Source organism: Corvus brachyrhynchos, unplaced genomic scaffold (genome assembly GCF_000691975.1).
Source record: "Corvus brachyrhynchos isolate BGI_N302 unplaced genomic scaffold, ASM69197v1 scaffold91, whole genome shotgun sequence".
NCBI classification, from domain to species: Eukaryota; Metazoa; Chordata; class Aves; order Passeriformes; family Corvidae; genus Corvus; species Corvus brachyrhynchos.
The window spans coordinates 4,771,202-4,791,216 of record NW_008236442.1 but is presented as its reverse complement, the minus strand read 5'-3'; the positions used below and the strand labels follow the sequence as shown (position 1 = coordinate 4,791,216).

At 42.2% G+C, this 20,015-nt stretch overlaps 1 protein-coding gene across 2 annotated transcripts in view; it reads left to right on the top strand.

Annotated features, from left to right (window-relative positions):
- Window positions 1–20,015, top strand: part of PDZRN3 (PDZ domain containing ring finger 3) — a 125,264-nt gene that overhangs the window by 82,571 nt on the left and 22,678 nt on the right. Inside the window, exon 1 of one of the 2 annotated variants that reach the window (XM_017747241.1) lies at window positions 13,408–13,668. The exons of the other annotated variant lie outside the window; for it this stretch is intronic. Within the exon in view, the coding sequence (XP_017602730.1) occupies window positions 13,600–13,668 (69 nt within the window). The 5' untranslated portion in view covers window positions 13,408–13,599. Of the gene's footprint in view, window positions 1–13,407; window positions 13,669–20,015 lie in introns of those variants that run through there. 2 annotated transcript variants of the gene reach the window in all.

The following is a 20,015-nucleotide window of genomic DNA, read 5'->3' as shown; positions in this document are numbered from 1 at the left end:
TTATTGCCATCCCACTCCAGCTTCCACCTGGGTTTGTCACAATAATAACAATAATAATAATGACTCATAAAATGTAGCTGTTTTCATATAAACATTGTCCAAGTGACAATAGATTTTTATAATCAGCTCTGTTGGCGGCCAGTGAATGCACTGCTGGTGTGTTGGTGCTGGGAGGGCACAGGGCTGCAGGAAATGAAAACAACTTCAGAAGGAGGAGAGATTAAATACAATCAATCCATCACAGCACGATAAGTAACGGGCTCACAGAGTTTTAATGGACTAAGGAGTGTAATGTGTTTGGTTTGGGAACCGCAGAGTTTAATCAAGTATTTTTACATTTTTAAACAGGAAATGGCCTTTTCTGCAAAGGATATACACATTTGCAGTGTATAAATCAGTTCCTGAGTCCCAGGATTCTGATCTCATGGTCTTTACCATGCAATTAACTTTAACTCTTTCTCTGAGGAAAGGCCTGCTCATTCTGGCAGTGTAACATGATGTGATGAGTTGTCGCTGTTGTTTTTCCATGTGTCCCCAGCCTGGCTGCTGGGAATGGGATCAGGGAGACTCACAGAGAGGGCTGGGCCCAGAGTGGGGTTTCTTTAGCACTGTACAAATGTCAGGTTTATTTAACACTGTCCAGGTTTCAGGCAGGACAGCAGGTAGCTGTGACAGCTGTCTTTTAAATTATGCAGAAAAACAAGCTGAGGACAAATACAGCCGAGCAGTGGCTTGTTAAAGGAATCTCCTGGATACAGCAGTGGTTATTCCTTCAGAAAAGCCGTGGCATCACCTTGCAATAAAATCAGGTAAAATTCAGCGTGCATGTACTCCCCAGCATGCTTGCTAGGTACCATGGTATAAACAGCTACTGCCTACATAAAATATGCACAGCCGCTCACACACAAATATCTCTCGTCTGAGATTGCTGATAACTTATCTTTAACCAAATGAGATGGAAAATTGACAAAACATGTATAGTTAATATACCCCCTCACAGACTACTTTTGAGAAACCTAGTTCATGCATTATACATTAATTTAGCCAACTGCACATGCATGGACAGGATATTATGGTGATGAAGGTGACCACCTTGTCAAAATGTAGGGGACACATTAAAGCACCATTGAGTGACACCAGGACTGGGAGCCCTGCAGCAGAGCTCAACCACAGACTCTTCTGGAAGCTAAAAACAGTGCTGGGAATCTCATTCTCTCCAAAAAATCACATCCCCCTGGATGTAATCTGTGTACAGAGCCCCCAGTTTTCAAGCAGAGGATCCCCACAGACTGTTGGCTTTGCTACCTCCTGCACAAGAAATATTCTCAGTATTAAAGCTTGAATTTAGGAAAGTCTCATTTTCCTAAGTTGTTTTTTCCCCCTTTCTAATTAAAAACTAAATGCTACAGTGAGGAAGAAAATATGAATGCAGAGAAAGCAAATGTTTGAAACACTTTCAAACAAACACTGAAACTAAATAGGAAATGTTTGAAATAAGTGTTCCTTTGTAAGTTATGGGAAAGGTTTTCTGAAGCATTCTTTAAGGAAGACATACCAGATACAGGGATGTGCTCATGCCTGTGATACTGAATGGAAAAATACTTGAAAATACTAAAAAAGAAGAAGTTTTCCTCTGCTTTCAAGTACATTTTAAGTACTTGAAACACCTTAGCACTTTAACACCTCATTTGAAGGATTGAAGCAAAACTACACATGAACAGGACACTGCTCTGCTAAACTGCTTGGCAGAAATGCAAAATAAACCAACAAAGTACTGGAGAAAAACAGTCTAGCTCAGAATGCACTGCTGTGATTCCAGGTTCCTGTTCCCTCATGATGTACCAATGTACATGCAGACAACTTTCACAAGAAAAATCATGAACTGCTTGAATTAATATAAATAATATAAATAAAATGATAGGTGGGAAATAGATATAAATTCATATCCCCCAAAATCTTGAGAACTTTATTTTTTGAAAAAACAGGAAATGCATTAAGAAACTGCATCTGTGGGGTGAAAGCATTGACCTAATAGAACTGTCATTTTAGATTGTAACCTCCTTTTCTATCTTTTCTTTCTTTCATTGGCATTTGTTTTCTATTCATGTGCTTCCTTAGTCCTGTCTTCTGTGGTATCATGGCACCATGACCGAAGTGACAGACTTTTGTCTCTGCTGGATTAATCAGTGTGTTCTTTGATCCATAACATATGCTCCTCGTAGACATTTAGCGTCAACATATTCAAGATTTGTGGTCTGGCAGTTTGGTGCCTGATGTTAACCCGGCTGATAGACACTTTAGAGTATTTAATTTTATTTTTTTCTATAATGGAGCCTGCTTTTCATCCATAATAGAGCTTAAACAAGAGAGTTAACTATGTGATGTTAAATATTTGGGTTGATAGCTTTGCTTGAAGATAAATTTGGGGGGGGGAGAGGAATGAGAAAGCACTGAGTGGCTCCCAGACAAATCCCAGCTCTCCATAGGAACAGCATGGATGTTTTGATGCAGATCTTACCCTGGGGTTTGTGTGTTGATGGCCAGGGAAGAGAACAGGAGCTCCACAGCACCAGGTCTGGGGGCTGTCCCAGAATACTCTGACATTGCTCCAGGGGCACAGCCAGGCTCCACAGCCGATGGAAAACCAGGGAAAGTTACTTAGCTACCAAAAACTGGGCTGCTGTGACCTAGGACTGAGCGGGCTTTGAGATAAGAACCCAAAGTCCGTTTGCTGGGATGGTCCTGGTGGGATGCAGGAGGGCTATGCCAGCCCACAGCATCAGGAGGGCAATTCCCAGGGAATGCCACTCCTCACCTGGCTGATCCCCTGGGAACAGGGACCCACACAGGCTCTGCAAGTGGGTGGCTGATATGGGAAATATGGCCTTTATTTTCTCTGAGTGCTGTGTCAAACTGCAAGAAGTTGTTTTAGAGGAAACTGGCAAGGGCAGGGAAAAGAACAGAAGAAATAGGGGGTAAACCAAGATATTTTTCCTTTCATGTACCAATTAAATAAAGGATATCAACTAATGAGATTCCAACAATTTAATTATTTTTCATTGAGAGGTACAGCATGTGATTTATGGCTCAGCTACTCCTTTACTGATCATGCTGCTATAAAGGGCTACATAATATATTGCTTTCTACTGTGCCATGCACAGCTAGAAATGGCAAGTATAAAACGGGATTAACTGCCCTCAAAATAGTCAGGGCTTGAAATTACTTGTACAAGGCTGATGTCAAAACTCCTTTTGACTTCAGGAGGTGCTGAATTACCTCCTCATCCCCATCTTCTCCTGCACACAGGCACATCCCTGTCTATGACAGACTGGGCCCCAAAATAGTCCATGTAATTCAGAGCAGAGAGGATTTGTATTGTTTTTTTTAAAGCGTTGTCCTGCCATGAAGAATTAAACAGAAAATGAATGGAGAAACCAAATGTCAGCTGCTCCCTTAGACTTCAAGGTTCAGGAAACTGCTTAGTGGGAGTAGGAAGAGACTGGCAGGCTGAAATGTAAGAGAATAATTGCATTATAGGAAGATTATGGAAGATTATTTTTCTTGCGGGCCCCAGATTTCTACAAAAACAATCCTGAATTGCATCCTACATGGCAAAATGAATTCCCCCATTCCTCCAAACAACCGGGGTTTATTAACTGTGTATTCCATTGGTGTAGGCAAAATTAAAAATGGGCTTATATTGCAAAACATTCCATGCATCTTTCTTTCCTTTGACAACATGGAGCTTAATGTGATTAACAATGTGGCAGCTCGTAGCAACAGGAAAAAAAATTGTTTTGGTTTGGTTTTTTTTTTTTTCAATATACAACCCCCCTAATAATCCAGAAATCAATATGCATCCTGGGAGGGTTGCCCCAGCAGAGGCTTGGGGAGCAGGGTGGCCTGCCTTCATTTCCCTATCAGTGTGAGGCTCCTGCAGCCCTGGGTAGCCAGGCTTTTTTTGTTAATGTTTAACTATAACCACTGGGACTGGAATCAGAGCTTCTCGTGGCCCAGGATGAATATTAATAAGACACTGGGCCATGGAGTTCCTGGCTGATTTTGACAGTTTAAAGGATCAGTTAGTTAATTAGAAGATGACATGGCACATCGCATCCCTTGGCTCCGTCCTGCCTTCTGTCTCCTCTTTTCATTTTCCTTTTTGACATGTTAGATTACATCATTACTTGTAGTTTTACTTGTTAGCCACACCATGAAATGAGACCATTTTAAGCTGTAATTATTGTGATTTCTCTCCTCCGCTAAGAACATGAAACTCAAAGAAAGCAGAGAGCAACTTGAACTTCAAAGACTTAGGAATACATGCCTGGCAGTTTATAACCTTCTAACTACAGCCAAGAAACAGAAAAACAAATAAGCAGCACAGAAAATTGTGTTGATCATCATACTGGCAACCAATGTAGTGTTTTAAGTAGGCAGCCCTATCATCTGGGCTTCATCTGTGACTTAATTAATGCTTTCATAGGTATATTTCTCAGAAATCCAGAGTCTCTTCCCCACAGCCATGAAGTGATTGTGCCTCTAGACATGTATGTGCAATCCAGTGCATTCCCATCCTGAACAGAGTTTTCTGTCATCACCATGGTCAGGACAGACAGGAGTAATTTGAAAAGACAGCACAGCACTCTGCAGAACCCTCTCGTTTGAGGAGAACAAGGATAGGCAGGGAATAAGAAATGTCATTGAAATCTTATTTCCCATCTACACCTGATACCTCAAAACAGTCAAACCACAATGCAAAACAAAAATATTTAAAATAAATACAGTCACACCGTAAATCACACAAACTTTCAAGTTCTGCATCCCACTGTTATGCTGCAGTCATCCACCAGGATGAAGATTCTGGATGCTTAATACAACTTTGAAAGAAACACAGCCACTTATTTTGTCTCTTAGTAGATAATCTCATCAATTAATATTTGCATTCTTACTTCCATTCTGTCTGTAAAACTCTTACCAAGGACATTGGTCTATTTCTGCAGAGAAATGCAAAGAAACATCAGTCTGCAGGAAAACTGTAATGCAGTTTCTGGATTAGGGAAAACCAGCAGCTCTGAGGCTTCACTGGAAATGACAAGATTAATGTGTCTTCCAATAGGAATGACCATTTCTGGTTATGATTCCCTGTGTATTTTGCCATTTATTTTATCAAATGTTTATATTTGTGTATCCATTTCAATACTGCCTGATCAATACTACTTATCAGAATGTGTATTTTGAGGGGAGAAATGGCAGAGGAAGTACAGCTGAGGGATAACTCCATGCAGTTGGCCAATACAAGAGCCTGCGTGGGTAATTTATTTCTTTTATTAAGGTAAACGTGTCACCTCCTATTGACTCACAGAGCTGCCCAGAAATACAGTGCTAATAACAGGTGGAAATCACTTCCATTGCCGCTGAAGGTAAAGCCAGGTGATGTGACCTGGAGAAGGAGCAAAGTTAGGAGTTATGTGGCCTCCAGCGGGGATTAATCCTTGGACTTGATGATCTCAGAGGTCTTTTCCAGCCTAAACGCTTCTATGACTTTCCTCGTTGAACCAGAATTCCTTGTTCAAGATGAGCCAAGTTAGGCATAGAAAGTGTCCTTCTTGTGTCAGAGAAGGCATTAATACTTAGAGTGTCTTTTATCCAATCAATGTTTTTGCAATAGGATTGATTTTACAATGAAATGAGACATGAACCAGCATCGCTGCAATTCCGTGGGCTGGTGAGATTACATTGCAAGGAGGAGAAATGGGAAGCAAAGGTGATGCTGTATTGTTGGTGTGTTTCATGAGCTAAACAATGGAAATCTGCACTGGGTAGGACTTGAATCATCCTCTGTATCCTCCCATAGTTTCGAGATCGGTGGTGCTGGGAGAGCACCAGTGAATTCCCAGCACAGACACAGCCTGGCTCTGGGGTTGCAGCCAGCCAGAGTCCCCATTTCCCTCTGTTCCTCTCCTCTTACCCCATACACCTGATCTATTTTACTGTACTTCTGCTGCAGCACAGACTCTGCTGCTGCCTCCCGTCCCCAGCAGAGCCACTGCTGTCCCCTCTGAGAGCCCACAGTGGAATTAATCACACACACCAGCTCTGGAGCTAATGCCAATCTCCTTCAGTGAAAACTCGTCTTCCACAACTTCAAAGACAGAAATGAACACTTACATTTCCTTTGTTCCTAAAAGACTCGAATCCTTTCTCATTGAAGGTCTGCTCGTCTCCTGGGTCTTGCCTGCATAGGAGCTCTAGCTGAGAATTAGCAATCAAACTCCTCATTGTCCACCTGAACCTAGAAATGAAAACAAAGGCAAACAGATAAGCAAATCCTTTCATTCTGGCTGCCATTTACCATTAATACTTCATATTCCCACATATTCCTTTCATCGGGTGGTTAATATAAAACCTAGTGAACCATAGATGGCTTTTGTTTCATATTAAGTGTGGAGCAGTAAAAACTGAGAAATGAAAGTTAACATCTTTTCAGATAGAAGTGGCGTAAAATTCTTAATATGAATACAGTAGCTAAAACACAGACGTGAAGACTGTGATCCTTAGCAGGCCTTGGCAGTTTCTGGCCATCAGTTATTAAGCGTTATTCAGCTGACCCTAAGGGGAGTTCATCTGGAGACATTAAGGTCAGAGAGTAGAAGCACTTGGACACAGTCAAATGGATTTTACACCTTTGTATCTCTCTGACATTGCTGTTTTGCTTCAGCAAACTGCCAAATATCAGATATATCCTACTGGGTACCTTTCTAAATCACTTCAATTTTCTTTGTCCCTGGGCTACAGTTATATGATCAGGAGCCAAAGCTATCACAGGCTATGATATACTATTTTACTTGCTTGTTTGTATTAGAATGAACTTTATTAGCTTTTGGGGCACATGTCTATCAGTTTTCAAGATGAAATACTATGTCAATAGTTTTTATGTAGCATTCAAGTCCACCGAATCATTTGGCATTCTCTGAGATTATTAAAAGTGTATTATCACTTTTACAGAAAACGTTCTTATTTTGAAATAACCATCACTCAGAGCAGCCCGTGGTTACCAATACTGTCTCTCTAAAGTGATATTTCACAGCAAAATCAAAATGGGGATTGATGCTCTGTAAGTAATTTCAGATTTGAGAGCATGTGAACCTTATAAAGACAAGTGTAGAAGTAACATTTGACTCCACACTCCTCTACTTCCATTATCCACTTTCTTCCTTTAAATCTTCCTAATTAGCTGTTGTGTATTCTTGTAACTGCTAATGATAAGCACAGCACTTTCACCATGTAAAAACTGACAATTTGTGCAAGCTTGAATTTGTCATTCTTCTTAAATAGAAGCTGTCCAGTTAAATAACCTGTAAAAAAATTACAGAGTTTAGTTTGGCTGTTGCAGCATCAAAACCAGGAAATCAAAGATGCTTTTTTGTGAGGAAGCTGAGGTTTCAGCTAACATGGAAGAAGCTTTTAGAACACAAATCCAGCCTATAACGAGATTTTCTCATTTCCTTGCCAGCCTTCCGTACTTTTGGTTTTGTGGTTCGCAGTGGCTGTTTCCATTGTGTCATGAATGGAAAAGGGACGAGGGATTTGAGCTCCAGGACGGGGAGTGTGATCTGCCTCCAGGTCCTTCCCTCAGTTGGGCATTGCTAGGCTGGAAGTGTCGCAGCTGGCAGATGGTGATTTTGGAGCTGTTTATGCTTAGGTGAAAGAGCACTCCTTTTTGATTAGTTCATTCTCTGGCCTCAGCAGCTCAAACCCTGTTTCACCCACTTCCATCACTGTGTCATCACTGGAAATGCAGCTTGTACATCCTCAGGCTCAGGGATCACCTTTTGTCTTCAGCTTTGACCAAGACCTCCTGGCACTGCCGCAGTCAATGCCCAGAGAGGCAGCCCAGGGAGGGAGGAGTTTCTTGGTCCATAGGTCAGCTCTCCTGGTTCTCCCTGTCACAAGGTCTCAGTGGCACATTAAACAGTTCTTTACCCTATTCCGACCTCACCTCATCGTTCTGCTTCATGAGAGACTGAATTAACACAACAATGTTGTATCTGCTGGCCCTGCAGTGCTTACAGGGATGGTGCTGTGATGCTCCTGAACATCACTGCCTTTCTCGAGTGGCATAAATTACAGAGATACTGAACTGTTAGAGAGCCTCAAGGACAGAACAGTTCCTTCAGCAGTTTAACAATAAGTATCATTTCATTTAAGTTACTTCTGAGGATTGGAACTCTTTCAGAGATGCTAAGTGGAGCAAAGGATCTCAAGACTTCAGCATTAACTGATGGGAATAAAGCCAAAGTTTTACATTTGCTTTCACATCCTCTCTTGTGGTATGTTTTAGTTTAAATATTTTGGCTCAGTCTTGAAGCTTCCAATGCATAGGCAGATTGCTATGCCCACATGCAAAAAAACCCCACCAGGATTGAGATCTTTTTGCTGTTATATTTAGAGTATGTATTTAATTATTGTGCCTGCACGATGCCATAAAAAATCCTGGTTTGCTTTCACATATTCAACAAAGAACTTTTCAGAAGGGTATTTTTAAATTAGATCCACACTAATTACATATATTATTAAGAACCCAACACTTCACAGCTATCAGTGGGTTGTATTATTGAACATTTTCAAATAAACACAGGGAAACAGAACTCAGTCTGAACACATTCCCAGCAGAGGCACTCGAGCTTTAATAAAGGTAACCCAATGGTTATAATTAAAAAGCACCTTTGCACGCTTTGAAAAATCCCAGATACTTAACTTTAAAGTATGGTTGTGCAACACAGTTCTCTGTCACACCACTGTGGGTAACCGTAATCTGTACAGTTCCATGACTTCTGTTTATTTAACACACCAAAGCAAGAATTATTTATAAAGTCACAGCTGTTCTTTTCCCTAGCTTTTGTTTCTCACAAGTCTTAAATATTTGTAAAAACAAGAAAAGTAATTAAAGTATTGATACATTAAGCAAATGCTTCCCTAATCACACTGCTTAAATAGGAATCACTTTTTAAAACAGAACTTGCTAAGTATATGTACAGAAATATAATGTTAAATAGTTACTGCATAGTAGGAAAGCCAACTTGCATTTAAAGAAACTAAATAAACAATGCCAAGCCATCACTGATATCGCAGGCAGCCACTCCAGCATTAGGAACTCCCAGCCCCGAGCTGGGTTTGGTGTGTGGCCAGCTCTGTGCAGGAGCTGTGTGCCATCTGCTCCTCGCACAAAGGACACGAGTTTATTCTTGCTGGTGGGAACTGCTGTCCAAGAGCCAACCCTTGGCAGTGCCAGTCCCTACCCTTGAAAAGCTGGCAGAGAGTGCTTTTTAGCCTTTGAGTTCTCTAATAATGATCCCCTCCAGGGTGCAGGTCCCTCATGAGTGCTTCATTTCCCTCTTTATTCTGATTCACCATCCTGTGCAGACGGGCAGGACACCTGAAGTGCATCAGTCTCCTGTGGATTCCCCCTACCTGCCAGCACCTGGCAGGCTTAATCAGAGGATAAATCAAACATTTAAACAGCAAATTTTGTATTAGGTTTGTAGCTGCAAGATGAGAGATTGCAAATTGAAGCTAAGACACATACAAAAGCAAAACCAGCCCGTGGTCTGTGGCAGCATTCCCTCCTTGTCTCCAGGACCTCCAGCTTCCCGGGGATGAGAGCAGCACCCTCCCCTTTGTGGTGGCCCATGCAGTCTGGCTGCTTCCCACCTTCCTCTGTTTCCTGGGAATTAGCTTTTGGACACAAAAGCAAATGTCTGATAGTCGGAGCCAGGTTTTGTGGAGAAGGGGATTTTGCAGCCGTGGTCACACGCAGGCAGTCAGGGAGTGAGTAATCTAGATAAATGCTAATGAAAGCTCTTGCTGGCACCTTGTGTATTCAAAGGCTATTTCCTATTGTTCCCAGTCAGCTGGCTCGCTGACTTCCCATTCAGCCTGGATTGCTCAGATTCAGCTGGGACCACTCTAACATTCCCATTACACGTGATATGAACCCTCCACTGCCGTACATTTGGTTAAGCTCATTATCTGTGGCCCTGGCGAGACCACACATGACACATTGTTAGCGCCGATGACAGGTCCCATAACGAGCTGCCTGATGTGGACACTCCAAGGGAAGCCGATTTACCTGCCCCAGGTACAGCAGGTGGTGACGAGGGTTCCTGTAAGGCACCAGGCTTCCTTGGTTAATGTGTTACAAAACAAGTGTAGTCACACCATTAACATCCAGCCCATCCCAGCAGCTCGTGTGGCTCTCCCTGCCTCAATGGGTCCAGCAGTGAGGAGCACAGAGAGCATCCCTTTGTTCCTGATATCCATCCTCCCACTCACAAAGAGCCATTAGGAAACGGAGCCTCCTCAGACCTTCTGGCATCACTCACCGAACTCGTTTAAAGTCTCACAGGAATTAAATTGGAAGCCTGTACCAACTTTGTGCTGAGAACACACAAATTGCAACAGCTTAGGAGCTGACCAGATTTAGCAGATTTCACAAGGACAACGCAAACCATCCCTGTGCCAAACTTCAAATTCTTGTTTCAAATTACGTTGATACTAAAACCCTCTCAAAGAAAGCATCCTGAATTTCAGAACACAGGCAAACTTTTTCTTCCTGTAATATTACTCCTGGAAATAACTGAAACTTCAGCTCAAGTGTACCATTAAAGGCAGAAATCAACACTGGACAATGCCCAGAATGCCGGTTTACAGCCCAAATGTTTAAAGTTTGGCAAAGTGCAGTAAAAACTAGTCTATGTTGACCGAGGCAGTGCTACCATTTTTGCCTGTGAGATGAACAGGGAGATGCAAGTTATATTTCAATAATGGAGACATCTCCAGTGCAATGGGCACTGGCCTGGCTCCAGGAGCAGCTCGTTTACCAGGCTGAAGTCCTTGCTGCTGGGGCTGTGTCAGCTGAAGAATCCCAAACATCACATTTATGGGACCCTCCACTCACACATCAAAATGAGTCTTCTGCTGGGCTTACTCTGCTGGCCTGACTTAGGGATTATCTCTCTGAATCAGATGAAACATTATCTCCTGTAGTCTATCACGTTGCTATAGGGAAATAACAAATAGGTGTGCTTCCGTTGAAACTTTGAAACTAGAAATTAAATATCCCGCATGGTTCTGGTTTATTTCTAAGCAGATCCAGCTGCATGCTATTCCTAAAAAAAAAAAAAAAAATTCCTGACTGACCTCAGCCACCTGAACAGAACACTAACATTTATTTAAATACCATCTAGTATTTGGGGAGAAACTAAATTGCATTTCAAAAGAAAACCAAAATCACGGACAACATTTCTGGAAGCTTTACCTTAAGTTGCTTAATCAAATTACATAACCAAAAAATTATCTAATCAAAGCCATAAACTTTTTTACAATTTCCATAGAGTCTGAGGGGTTTTCTTTATTTAATTCATTTATCATCATCATCTTTTTCTGCTTTTAGGGAGTACTAGTCCCCTCATCCAAGAATTTTCCAGTTGTTCAGGATCCACAATCATTGGCTGTCAACCAGCTTTGGAAAAGCCTTAGTATGTGAGTGGCATATCTGACCAGGGATAGCCTGAAACATTCCTTGAGGGCAGCAGTAACATCCAGGCTTCCTCTGCCTTGCTCCAACCTTGCAACTTCTGCCACCATGGCAGCAGTTCTCTCAACAGGGGAACAGCCAGTCACAACTCAGGGATAAAGTTCCTACTTGCTTTTGGGTGTTTGGCAGGGGTTTCAGTCAAAGGTGGGGTTGGAAGGGACCTCTGGAGATCATCCAGTCCAACCCCTCTGCCACGGCATGGTCATCTGGACCAGGTTGCACAGGGTGATGTCCAGGTGGGTTTTGAATAATCCCAGAGAAGGAGACTCCACAATGTCTCTGGCCAGCTGTTCCAGGGCTCTGCCACCCTCACAATAAAGAATTTTTTTTCTTATATTCAGATAGAACTTCCTGTGTTTCAATTTGTGCCAAATTGTCCCTTGTCCTGTCACTGGACACCACTGAAACAAGGCCCCCTTTCTTTCTCTTCTTTGTTTCTTTCTGTAGGCAAGCAAATTTTGCTACCAAAATTAAGCCTCAGAGTCAAGGGAACCCTTCTTGTCAGTCTCTATTTACTAAAGTTGTACTAAAGCATGATCTGCATTGCAGGAACTGAATATTTTAATGCAAACTATGAGTCAGTACCATTATGGCAAGAGCTGAGTATCCTACAATATAACCTCAGCAAGCACCTGTGTATAGAGTTTGGACAGAAAAGATGGTCCTTGCACAACATTTCCATTGTGACCCACAGAAACTCGCTGAGCAAATAGTCAAAACCAGTTAGATATCAAGGGCACAGGATCCATCCAGTTTCTCCATGCACTGCCTGTGGGAATGGCACCCTTGCTCTCACTCCTGGCTGCTCTCTCATCTTCTTTATGGCAGAATGAATTGAGTGAGGTTATAAAAATGCACCCCCTTCTGAATGCTTAAACAACTGGGAAAATTACGGTCAATCCACACTCCCAACACAAGGCAGTGCTTTCCACAGACTGGAAAATATCCATAAAGCCTATGACTTACGAGTACTTTTCTAGCTCATTGGGCAAGTTCACTGCTGTCTTATTCTTTACATCTGTGGTACAGGTTTAATGCAGATCTACGCACTCAAATGCTGAGCAGTCATAAATGCCATACTGATTTTATTGTACATATTTTTATAATCTCATAAAGTTTATATTTTTAATATCACAGATAATCTGTGAACCTGCCATTTACACCACTCAAATACACAATGGGAGTCAGTAGCATAAATGGCCATTTTTCACTTGGAATACATATTAATCTAAAGCTAATCTATATTAATACAAACCACTCTTTTTTGTTCGGTGTTTTTTGTCCCTAAATCCACATACATTCACATATATCTTCTTTGCTTTGCAGCCAGACCCTAAGGCTGTGGAGGCTTTCGGGGACAGAGATGCCTTTCTCTGTTGTGCTTGTTAAACACCCAGTTCAGTCAGCCCCTGCTGTAAAACTGAGGCTCTCAAATAGCACCACAGTCCAGGAGGGAAATAAATGCTACTGAGCATATTCAACTTCACTGTGGCTGAGTTCTGTACCACGGCATTCATTTCATTGTGCCTTACGTTTAAACCCCGCTTCCAGCCTGCTGAAATGTGGGAAGAATTATCCTGAGGGACCGTAGTAAAACGCAGTCGTGTTTATTTGTAATTGCTACAAAATGGTTTACAAAATTGTTAGTGTCCTTTATTATGCCTGCTACTGAAGCACTTGCCTGTTAATTAGAGAAATTTCAGCTGTCATAGCTGGCAATTATAGCTTGTGTATCACTGTCTGTTATGAATAGTCAATGAGAGCTGATTAATATGCATGAGTGGCAGTATATAGCCGTGCCTGGGCGCCGGAGAGGCAGAGGCAGGGAGCGCTGAGTGTTGGTGACGGACCGAGCTCCGCGGCTCCCGCTGCGCTCCCAGCGCCCGCTCCAGCCGCCTCACCTGCGGCTCCCAGCCCTACCTGGATGTGTGCTGGCCACAGACATCGCTCTGGCTGCTCGGGGGAATAAGGAAGATCCTTTCTGCCACTTGAGTTTAAACATGGGATGCAGTTTGTGCACTCTGCAGAAGCCAGAAGAGCAGTACAAGTTACTGTATGAAGTTTGTCAGGTAAAGAATTAGATTTTTGTCTCTAAAAGCAAATGTTCTCTTTCAGGCTTGTGACCACTGTTAAGGGCAGGGAAGCTGGAGTACCAGGAGCTGGAAATGAACGGGGGTTTGCCTTGTTTGAAATGTGTGTGATAATGATTGTTTTTAGGCTGTAGCTTCCCATTCACTTGTGCAGAACATTAAATATTTAAATGTAGCTATTACACATCAAACTTTTCACAAAACTTTCATCACAAAATAAGACTGTGTTCATTTCTCCGGTGTATACAAGGTAAAATTTTTTGTCAAGGATCGTGACTTGGTCATACACTCCTTACACAAGTTGGGAAAGATGCACGAGGAAGGTTTTGTACCTGTTTACAAGTACCTACAGCCACTTGTTTGTGTGCAGTGCGTTCACTGGTGCTCAGTCTGCTCTGTAAGTGCCTGTCACTGGGAGTTTGTATTTGGTTGTTGTAGTTTTACACACCAAGGTGCAAAACCTATCAGCTAACAAACACATTTGACAGCAGATTAAAACTACTGCCCTACAGATCTTTATAGACCAAATTACTTATATGACCCTTCTGAGGAGTTTTCTGTGAATGTATTAACACATCAACCTCTGTTACAAGGATTTTATTTCCTGTTTCTGCTCTTCCTTCTGCCTGCCTCTGAAGTTCCCTACTCTGTCACATCTACAGTACAATTCAGACTGAGGCAGTGAGATGGAACCCTGCAAAGTGACGGCCAAGTGTTTCAGGATGTATTCCTGCAGATCTTTTTGGAAACACTCTCATAGGCTTATACACTCATAGTTAACACTGAAAAGGTGAAGTGGGTTGTCTGTACAAAGACTCTGGATGGACAGACACTACCCAGATCCTTCGAGCTGTACTTTTACTCCCTTGCCATTCCTGAGGTGGTTTAGGATGAGTGACAATTGCTGGGTGACATTCCCAGCGCTGCTCTGTGCTGCCGGCAGAGGGAATTGCGCAGCAATCCCATGTCCTGCTGCCTTCCCACCTGCAGCTGATCCCAGATACTGATGTCACTGACAACAGAGTGAATAAAAGATGTGGTCTGTATGTTATGCTAGTAGGCAAGTGATTAAATTTTAACCACGTAGTTGTGATCTAATTCTCACTCGCTCACCCAAAGGACGCTGACGTTTTGCAGCATAAAAAAAACCCTGTGGGAGCAAATAGAAAGACATGTTGACTGTCATTTCTATTTATACCAGCACACTTCCACTTGCTAAGCTGCTGTGCATGTGATGGGGGGAGGAATTTTAGAGGGAGATAATCAGATTTTTCAGACGGTGTTCTGAACTGAGAACCAGCTGCAGAGGCTGCCTGCAGCAGCACACCTGGGGCCAGGTATGGTCTGTGTGAATGCTCTGCTCAGATACAGCAGTGGCTGTGGGAACTTCCTTGTCCTGCCAAGTTTTTGTGCAGTCTGGGTTTGGGGACTATCAGTGAGTCACATTCAGGAATGCAACAATCAGGACAGACTGAGGCAGCACCAGATCATGAACGTTGTGATTGCTCAGGAAGCTTGCTCGATTTTTGTCATGAAGGGAAGGTGGCAGAGAACCTTTGCAACTTACTGACATCTCCCAACAGATGCAGGACAACATTCTTTAAAGCTCTCCAGTGCTGGCTGCAGGTGCAGGAGTTTGGATTTAGAAATCAACCTGCAGAGTGCTGCAGCCTGGCTTCCACAATATGTGAGTGCCCATTAAGTGTGGAGGTCTTTTGGGAAACTGTTGGAATACCCTCAGTTTCCACAGAAGTGAGAGGTGCATGTAATCCTGTAAAACTGGGATTTCTAACATAGTAAAACCTGAATTATTTAAGACTGTAATCCCTGATTATTCTAGCATATAAATAACTGTGCAAAATTATTTTAACAGGGGTCTACTTTGATTTCTTTATTTCGCAAGATAAGAGGGAGGGAATCCTATAGCTCATGAGCACATCCAGATAATTATATGTCACTACAGCTATAAAAATACGTCCTCATGTAACCTACACATAAGAGCAATCACTTAAAATTTAACGGTGAGGGAGATGAAGAATCACTGTCATTTAAAATTACAGAATATAGAAGATAAAAGTTTCAAAATCTGCCAGCACTAGAAAATGTCTCTTACAGTGGTTTTGTGTCATCCATGTAACCCTAATATCATGTGATAAGAAGGCATTGCTATTTAAGAAGTCCGAGTTAGACAAAATTTGCATAACTTGGTTTTAGGGAATATTGAGCATTGTTATAAATAAATCTCCTTAGCCTTATTTTTCAAAAGTTCATGACTCCAAGATGTAGGAATTCAGAAAACACTTGAAGGAATTAATAATAGTACATAACTGTACTTTCTCTATTAGGCCAAGAGCTTTAGTGTGGCTGGGAAATTAATGCTTCAATAAATTACAATTCCAGAAGGTCCGGTACGGCTGGCTCTGTAAGTCCTCGTAACAGTGAGCACAAAGAGGATCAAATATACCAGGGCTCAGGCTTTATCCCTTCCTCATCCATAGATAATTCAAAGAGATCCTCTTCATTAAGGGCTTTGGCACATTGCCTACAATTTCTTTTTGGGCTGCTGTGAGCTTAATGATGCAGAACAATGGTCTTCCCTCTTGTTGAGCACTTACCTTATTGTACCTTTAATCACATAATAAAAACCAAATTAAGACACCTCGTCATTAGAGTCTGTTGTAGCTGTGCATATCAATGCTTTGTGGTACAAACACAAAGGGGACTGTGGCAGCTTGGAGCCTTGATGCAGAGCAGTGTCACCAGTGATGAGCGTGGCAGCAATGGGATGCATATTCTATCTTAGGTGTATCCCGAGGTTTACTTCCCAGTTGAATACAGTATATGAAATGAAGTGATACATGCTATTAGGTTTTTGGGTGTCTGGTCAGATGAAAATCTTCAGAAGATTAAAAGTTGTGAAAATGGAGGAAGAAGGGGGAAGAAAGAAAACCAGAAAATTGGGAGGGTGTTTTACCCCAGGTTTTCGATGCGCTTTTCTCAATGTCATCAACTCCTACATAAACAATAACAGAAATAAGGGCTTTTCCCTTTGTATGAAAATTTTTGGGGAACTAAAAAGTAAACTCCATTGGAGGAAACTTACAGAAGAATGAGTCATCTGAGAGAGAGCTTTTGAGTTTGTAAAATGAAGTAAAATAAGATTAAGCCTGCACTTTATGGAACTTTCTCAGCACCTGTTTCACACTCAGCACACGTCGCCCACAGTATGGGAGGTAAACACACAGGTATGGGAGGTAAACACACAGTGAAATCTTTTCCTAAAGGGACACAGTGTTTTATGGAATCCTTATGGCATCACAGAGTGGTTTGGGTTGGACGCGACCTTAAAGAGATCTTGTAGTTCCAACCCTACTGCCATGGGTAGGGACACCTTCCACTGGAAGAATTTCTGAGGATATCAACATAGAACTTTAAACCACAGATGACTCTAACCTGCATGGGCAGTGCTCAAAACTGTTCCCTGGGATTTAAGATGACAGAATTCAGCCGGTGCTGGCTGTGGGAAGATACCATAAGAATAGCCCATCAAACTGGCACTTTCAGCTGAGAAACCCTGAGATAAGTGAGCACAGAGCCCAGCCCCTTCCTCCAGGCTGTCCCTCCAGGGTAAGGACAGGCTGGCAGGAAACAAGCTCATGTTGCCGCTGCCCTTGGTTCAGCTGAGCCGAGGTCAGAAGATTCTGCTCCGTGATTGTTGAGCTGGCACCTCTCACGAACACTAAAGTTCATATATAAATAAACAGTTGTTGCCATGATCTTTCAGCGTGTCAGAAACGTGAAAGCCTCTCTCACATGCTCCTGGCCTGGCACATCCCCGAGACACAGAAAAATGACAGTGTTGGTAAAAAACAATAGTGGGCAAGTTGGATTTGTGTTTTAAACCAGACTGAGATGCTCTGTGGGCAAGGTTATGTAAGCACCAAGGTCACACACAAATTCTGTGCTAATGAGAGGTCAGCAGTGATGAGGAACAAGCCAACAGTGTTTTCCATTGGCAACTTCCAGTGGCATTGCTTGTGGGGGACTCTCCTCCAGCAGAACTCCCACACAAACCCTGCTGCACTGAGCTAATCACCAGAGCAGTTCCCTTCGCCATCAGAATTCCATTCACACGTTCAGGCCTGAGAAAATGAGACTAAAGTAATCAATCAGTAAGAAAGCCTAATTCAAGGAAACAGTCTAACTAGACTTAAACCTACTGAGCAATGAGGTTATCCTAAAGCAGGGCCAAAGTGAAGCTTGCCAAAATAAACATTCAGCTCTAAAAAAAAAAAAAAAAATCTAATCAAAACTGTAAGATTTGGAAAACAGAAATAATTGCCTCTGTACATATGCTTTTCACACCCTCAAATTTAATTGGGCAGCCAGAGAATTAGTTGTTTTACATTTCAGTAGTTTTCCATGTTAAGACCAAAGTGGTGGTGCCAATTATGGGGAACTGCTCTACGTGAAATACAGTGTATGGCTTCAAGTGCTCTGTACGTACAGCCCATGCTGCAGCTGAAATTAACACTAACACTGAAGTCCGATTCTGTCACTTCACTACCATTAAACTTGACCTCAGTAACAACTGTGAACCTATCACACTTACTTCAAAGTAGGCATGTGTTTGCTTAAACAAGATGTTAATTCCAAGGGCTTTGTTCTAGACAGGGTTTTCTACTGCAGAATTAGTTCAGCTGTAGAAAAACTCTGCTTGACAGACTGGAGACTCATAATCTTCAGAAAACTGCCCTTTAATGATCGTGGCGCCTGTCTGTGGCTCACAAGTCCCCTTTCCTAATTAGACATTTACCAGAAACTGGCAATTGAAATTTTCCTCTTCACTTGATGATGAATAATGCAATGCCTCTGTTAGGATTTCTCTGGAAGATATTCTTTATTGTAAAGTTAGAGGAATATTTTGGCCATTAAAGGAACATAAACAAGATGCCATATGAAATAAACAAATGCCTAATGGTCACCTGTGATATAAATGCATAATTTGACCTTCTCTGCACGTGAAATGTCTCACTGCTGCATAATCTTCCTAAAATCTACAGTGCCTTTCGTCTTTACAGTGGGCAGATAAAATGCTCAGCCATAGCATGGATTTATTAGGATGGTGGATGATTGAAGGGATGAGTTTTGTGATGCTCTACACTTACACATCTGTTCAATGCTATGAAGCAGGTGGCAGGAAGTCACAAGGGAGAAGGCACTAGGGGACAGTCACTCTGTGCTTTACTGTCACATGTCAGACATGGGCTGGGAAAAAAGGAAACATATGGAGTAATGAAAAAGTGCAGATTCAATAAACGTGTTTTGTTGTGTTCATTAAGAATGGAACAAAAGGTGAGGCTTCATTTTCACTGGGACAGGACAACTCTGCAGTTACACGAACACTGGGATTGGTCCTTGCAGAGATTTGGTGGGTAAAGGGAAGCAGATCCAAGTGGCCCTCCAGAACTTGGTGGCAAGTCAGGGATTTGACAGGAGAGGGGCAGAATAAATAATATCAAATATACATAAACATTAAATACTACAATACTCACTACTTTAAGCAGTGACAATTGAAGAAAAATTTCCTATTAACACTGAATATCCACAGGCAAAAAGCCAGATGCCTCCATCCAAAACACAAATTATCAGAATCATGGCTGTGTTTTCTTCCTTGTGTCCATACAGGGATAATCCTGGGTAGGGACATGGAGGTGATTGGACACGTTGTCCACTGGCATAGGAACTGGGCGCTAATATATCAAAATTATCCCAAGTAATAACAAAAACTACAAATGAAGTGCAAAAAGAGTGGGGTTTGCAACTTTAAACCAATATCCTGTACATTCCTGCGAAGTGAAAACTGAACATCATTTTAGAGAAAGCAATTATTCATATGGAGGAAGATCACAGCTGATGAGAATTTTTAAATTTGGCAGAGCTGCTTCAGAGTGCAGCAGAAGCTCTTCTATCTGACCTGATGCATCTGTGTGACTGCCATCAGTTTTAGCCAAAGGCAAGGAAAATGAAGGTGTTTTTATCAATGTCACACTATGAGAACTCATGGCCGTGGCAGCACAGACTGCAAGGGTGGAGGGGGGTGGTGGTGGGACTCCTGCCTACACAATCCCTTCTGAGGTTCGTTTTCTTCGCCCACTTCACCTCTGCTTGTGGAAGGTCCAAGGTGACAAAGCTGCTAAAGCAGCAGCACCTCTCACTGACAAACCCACTGGGATCTGTCACTGGGCTCCCACAGAGCAGCACTGGGTGGGTGTTCTTTCCATCTTTTCTTGGAACCAGCTTCAATAACCCTCTTTAACACAGGT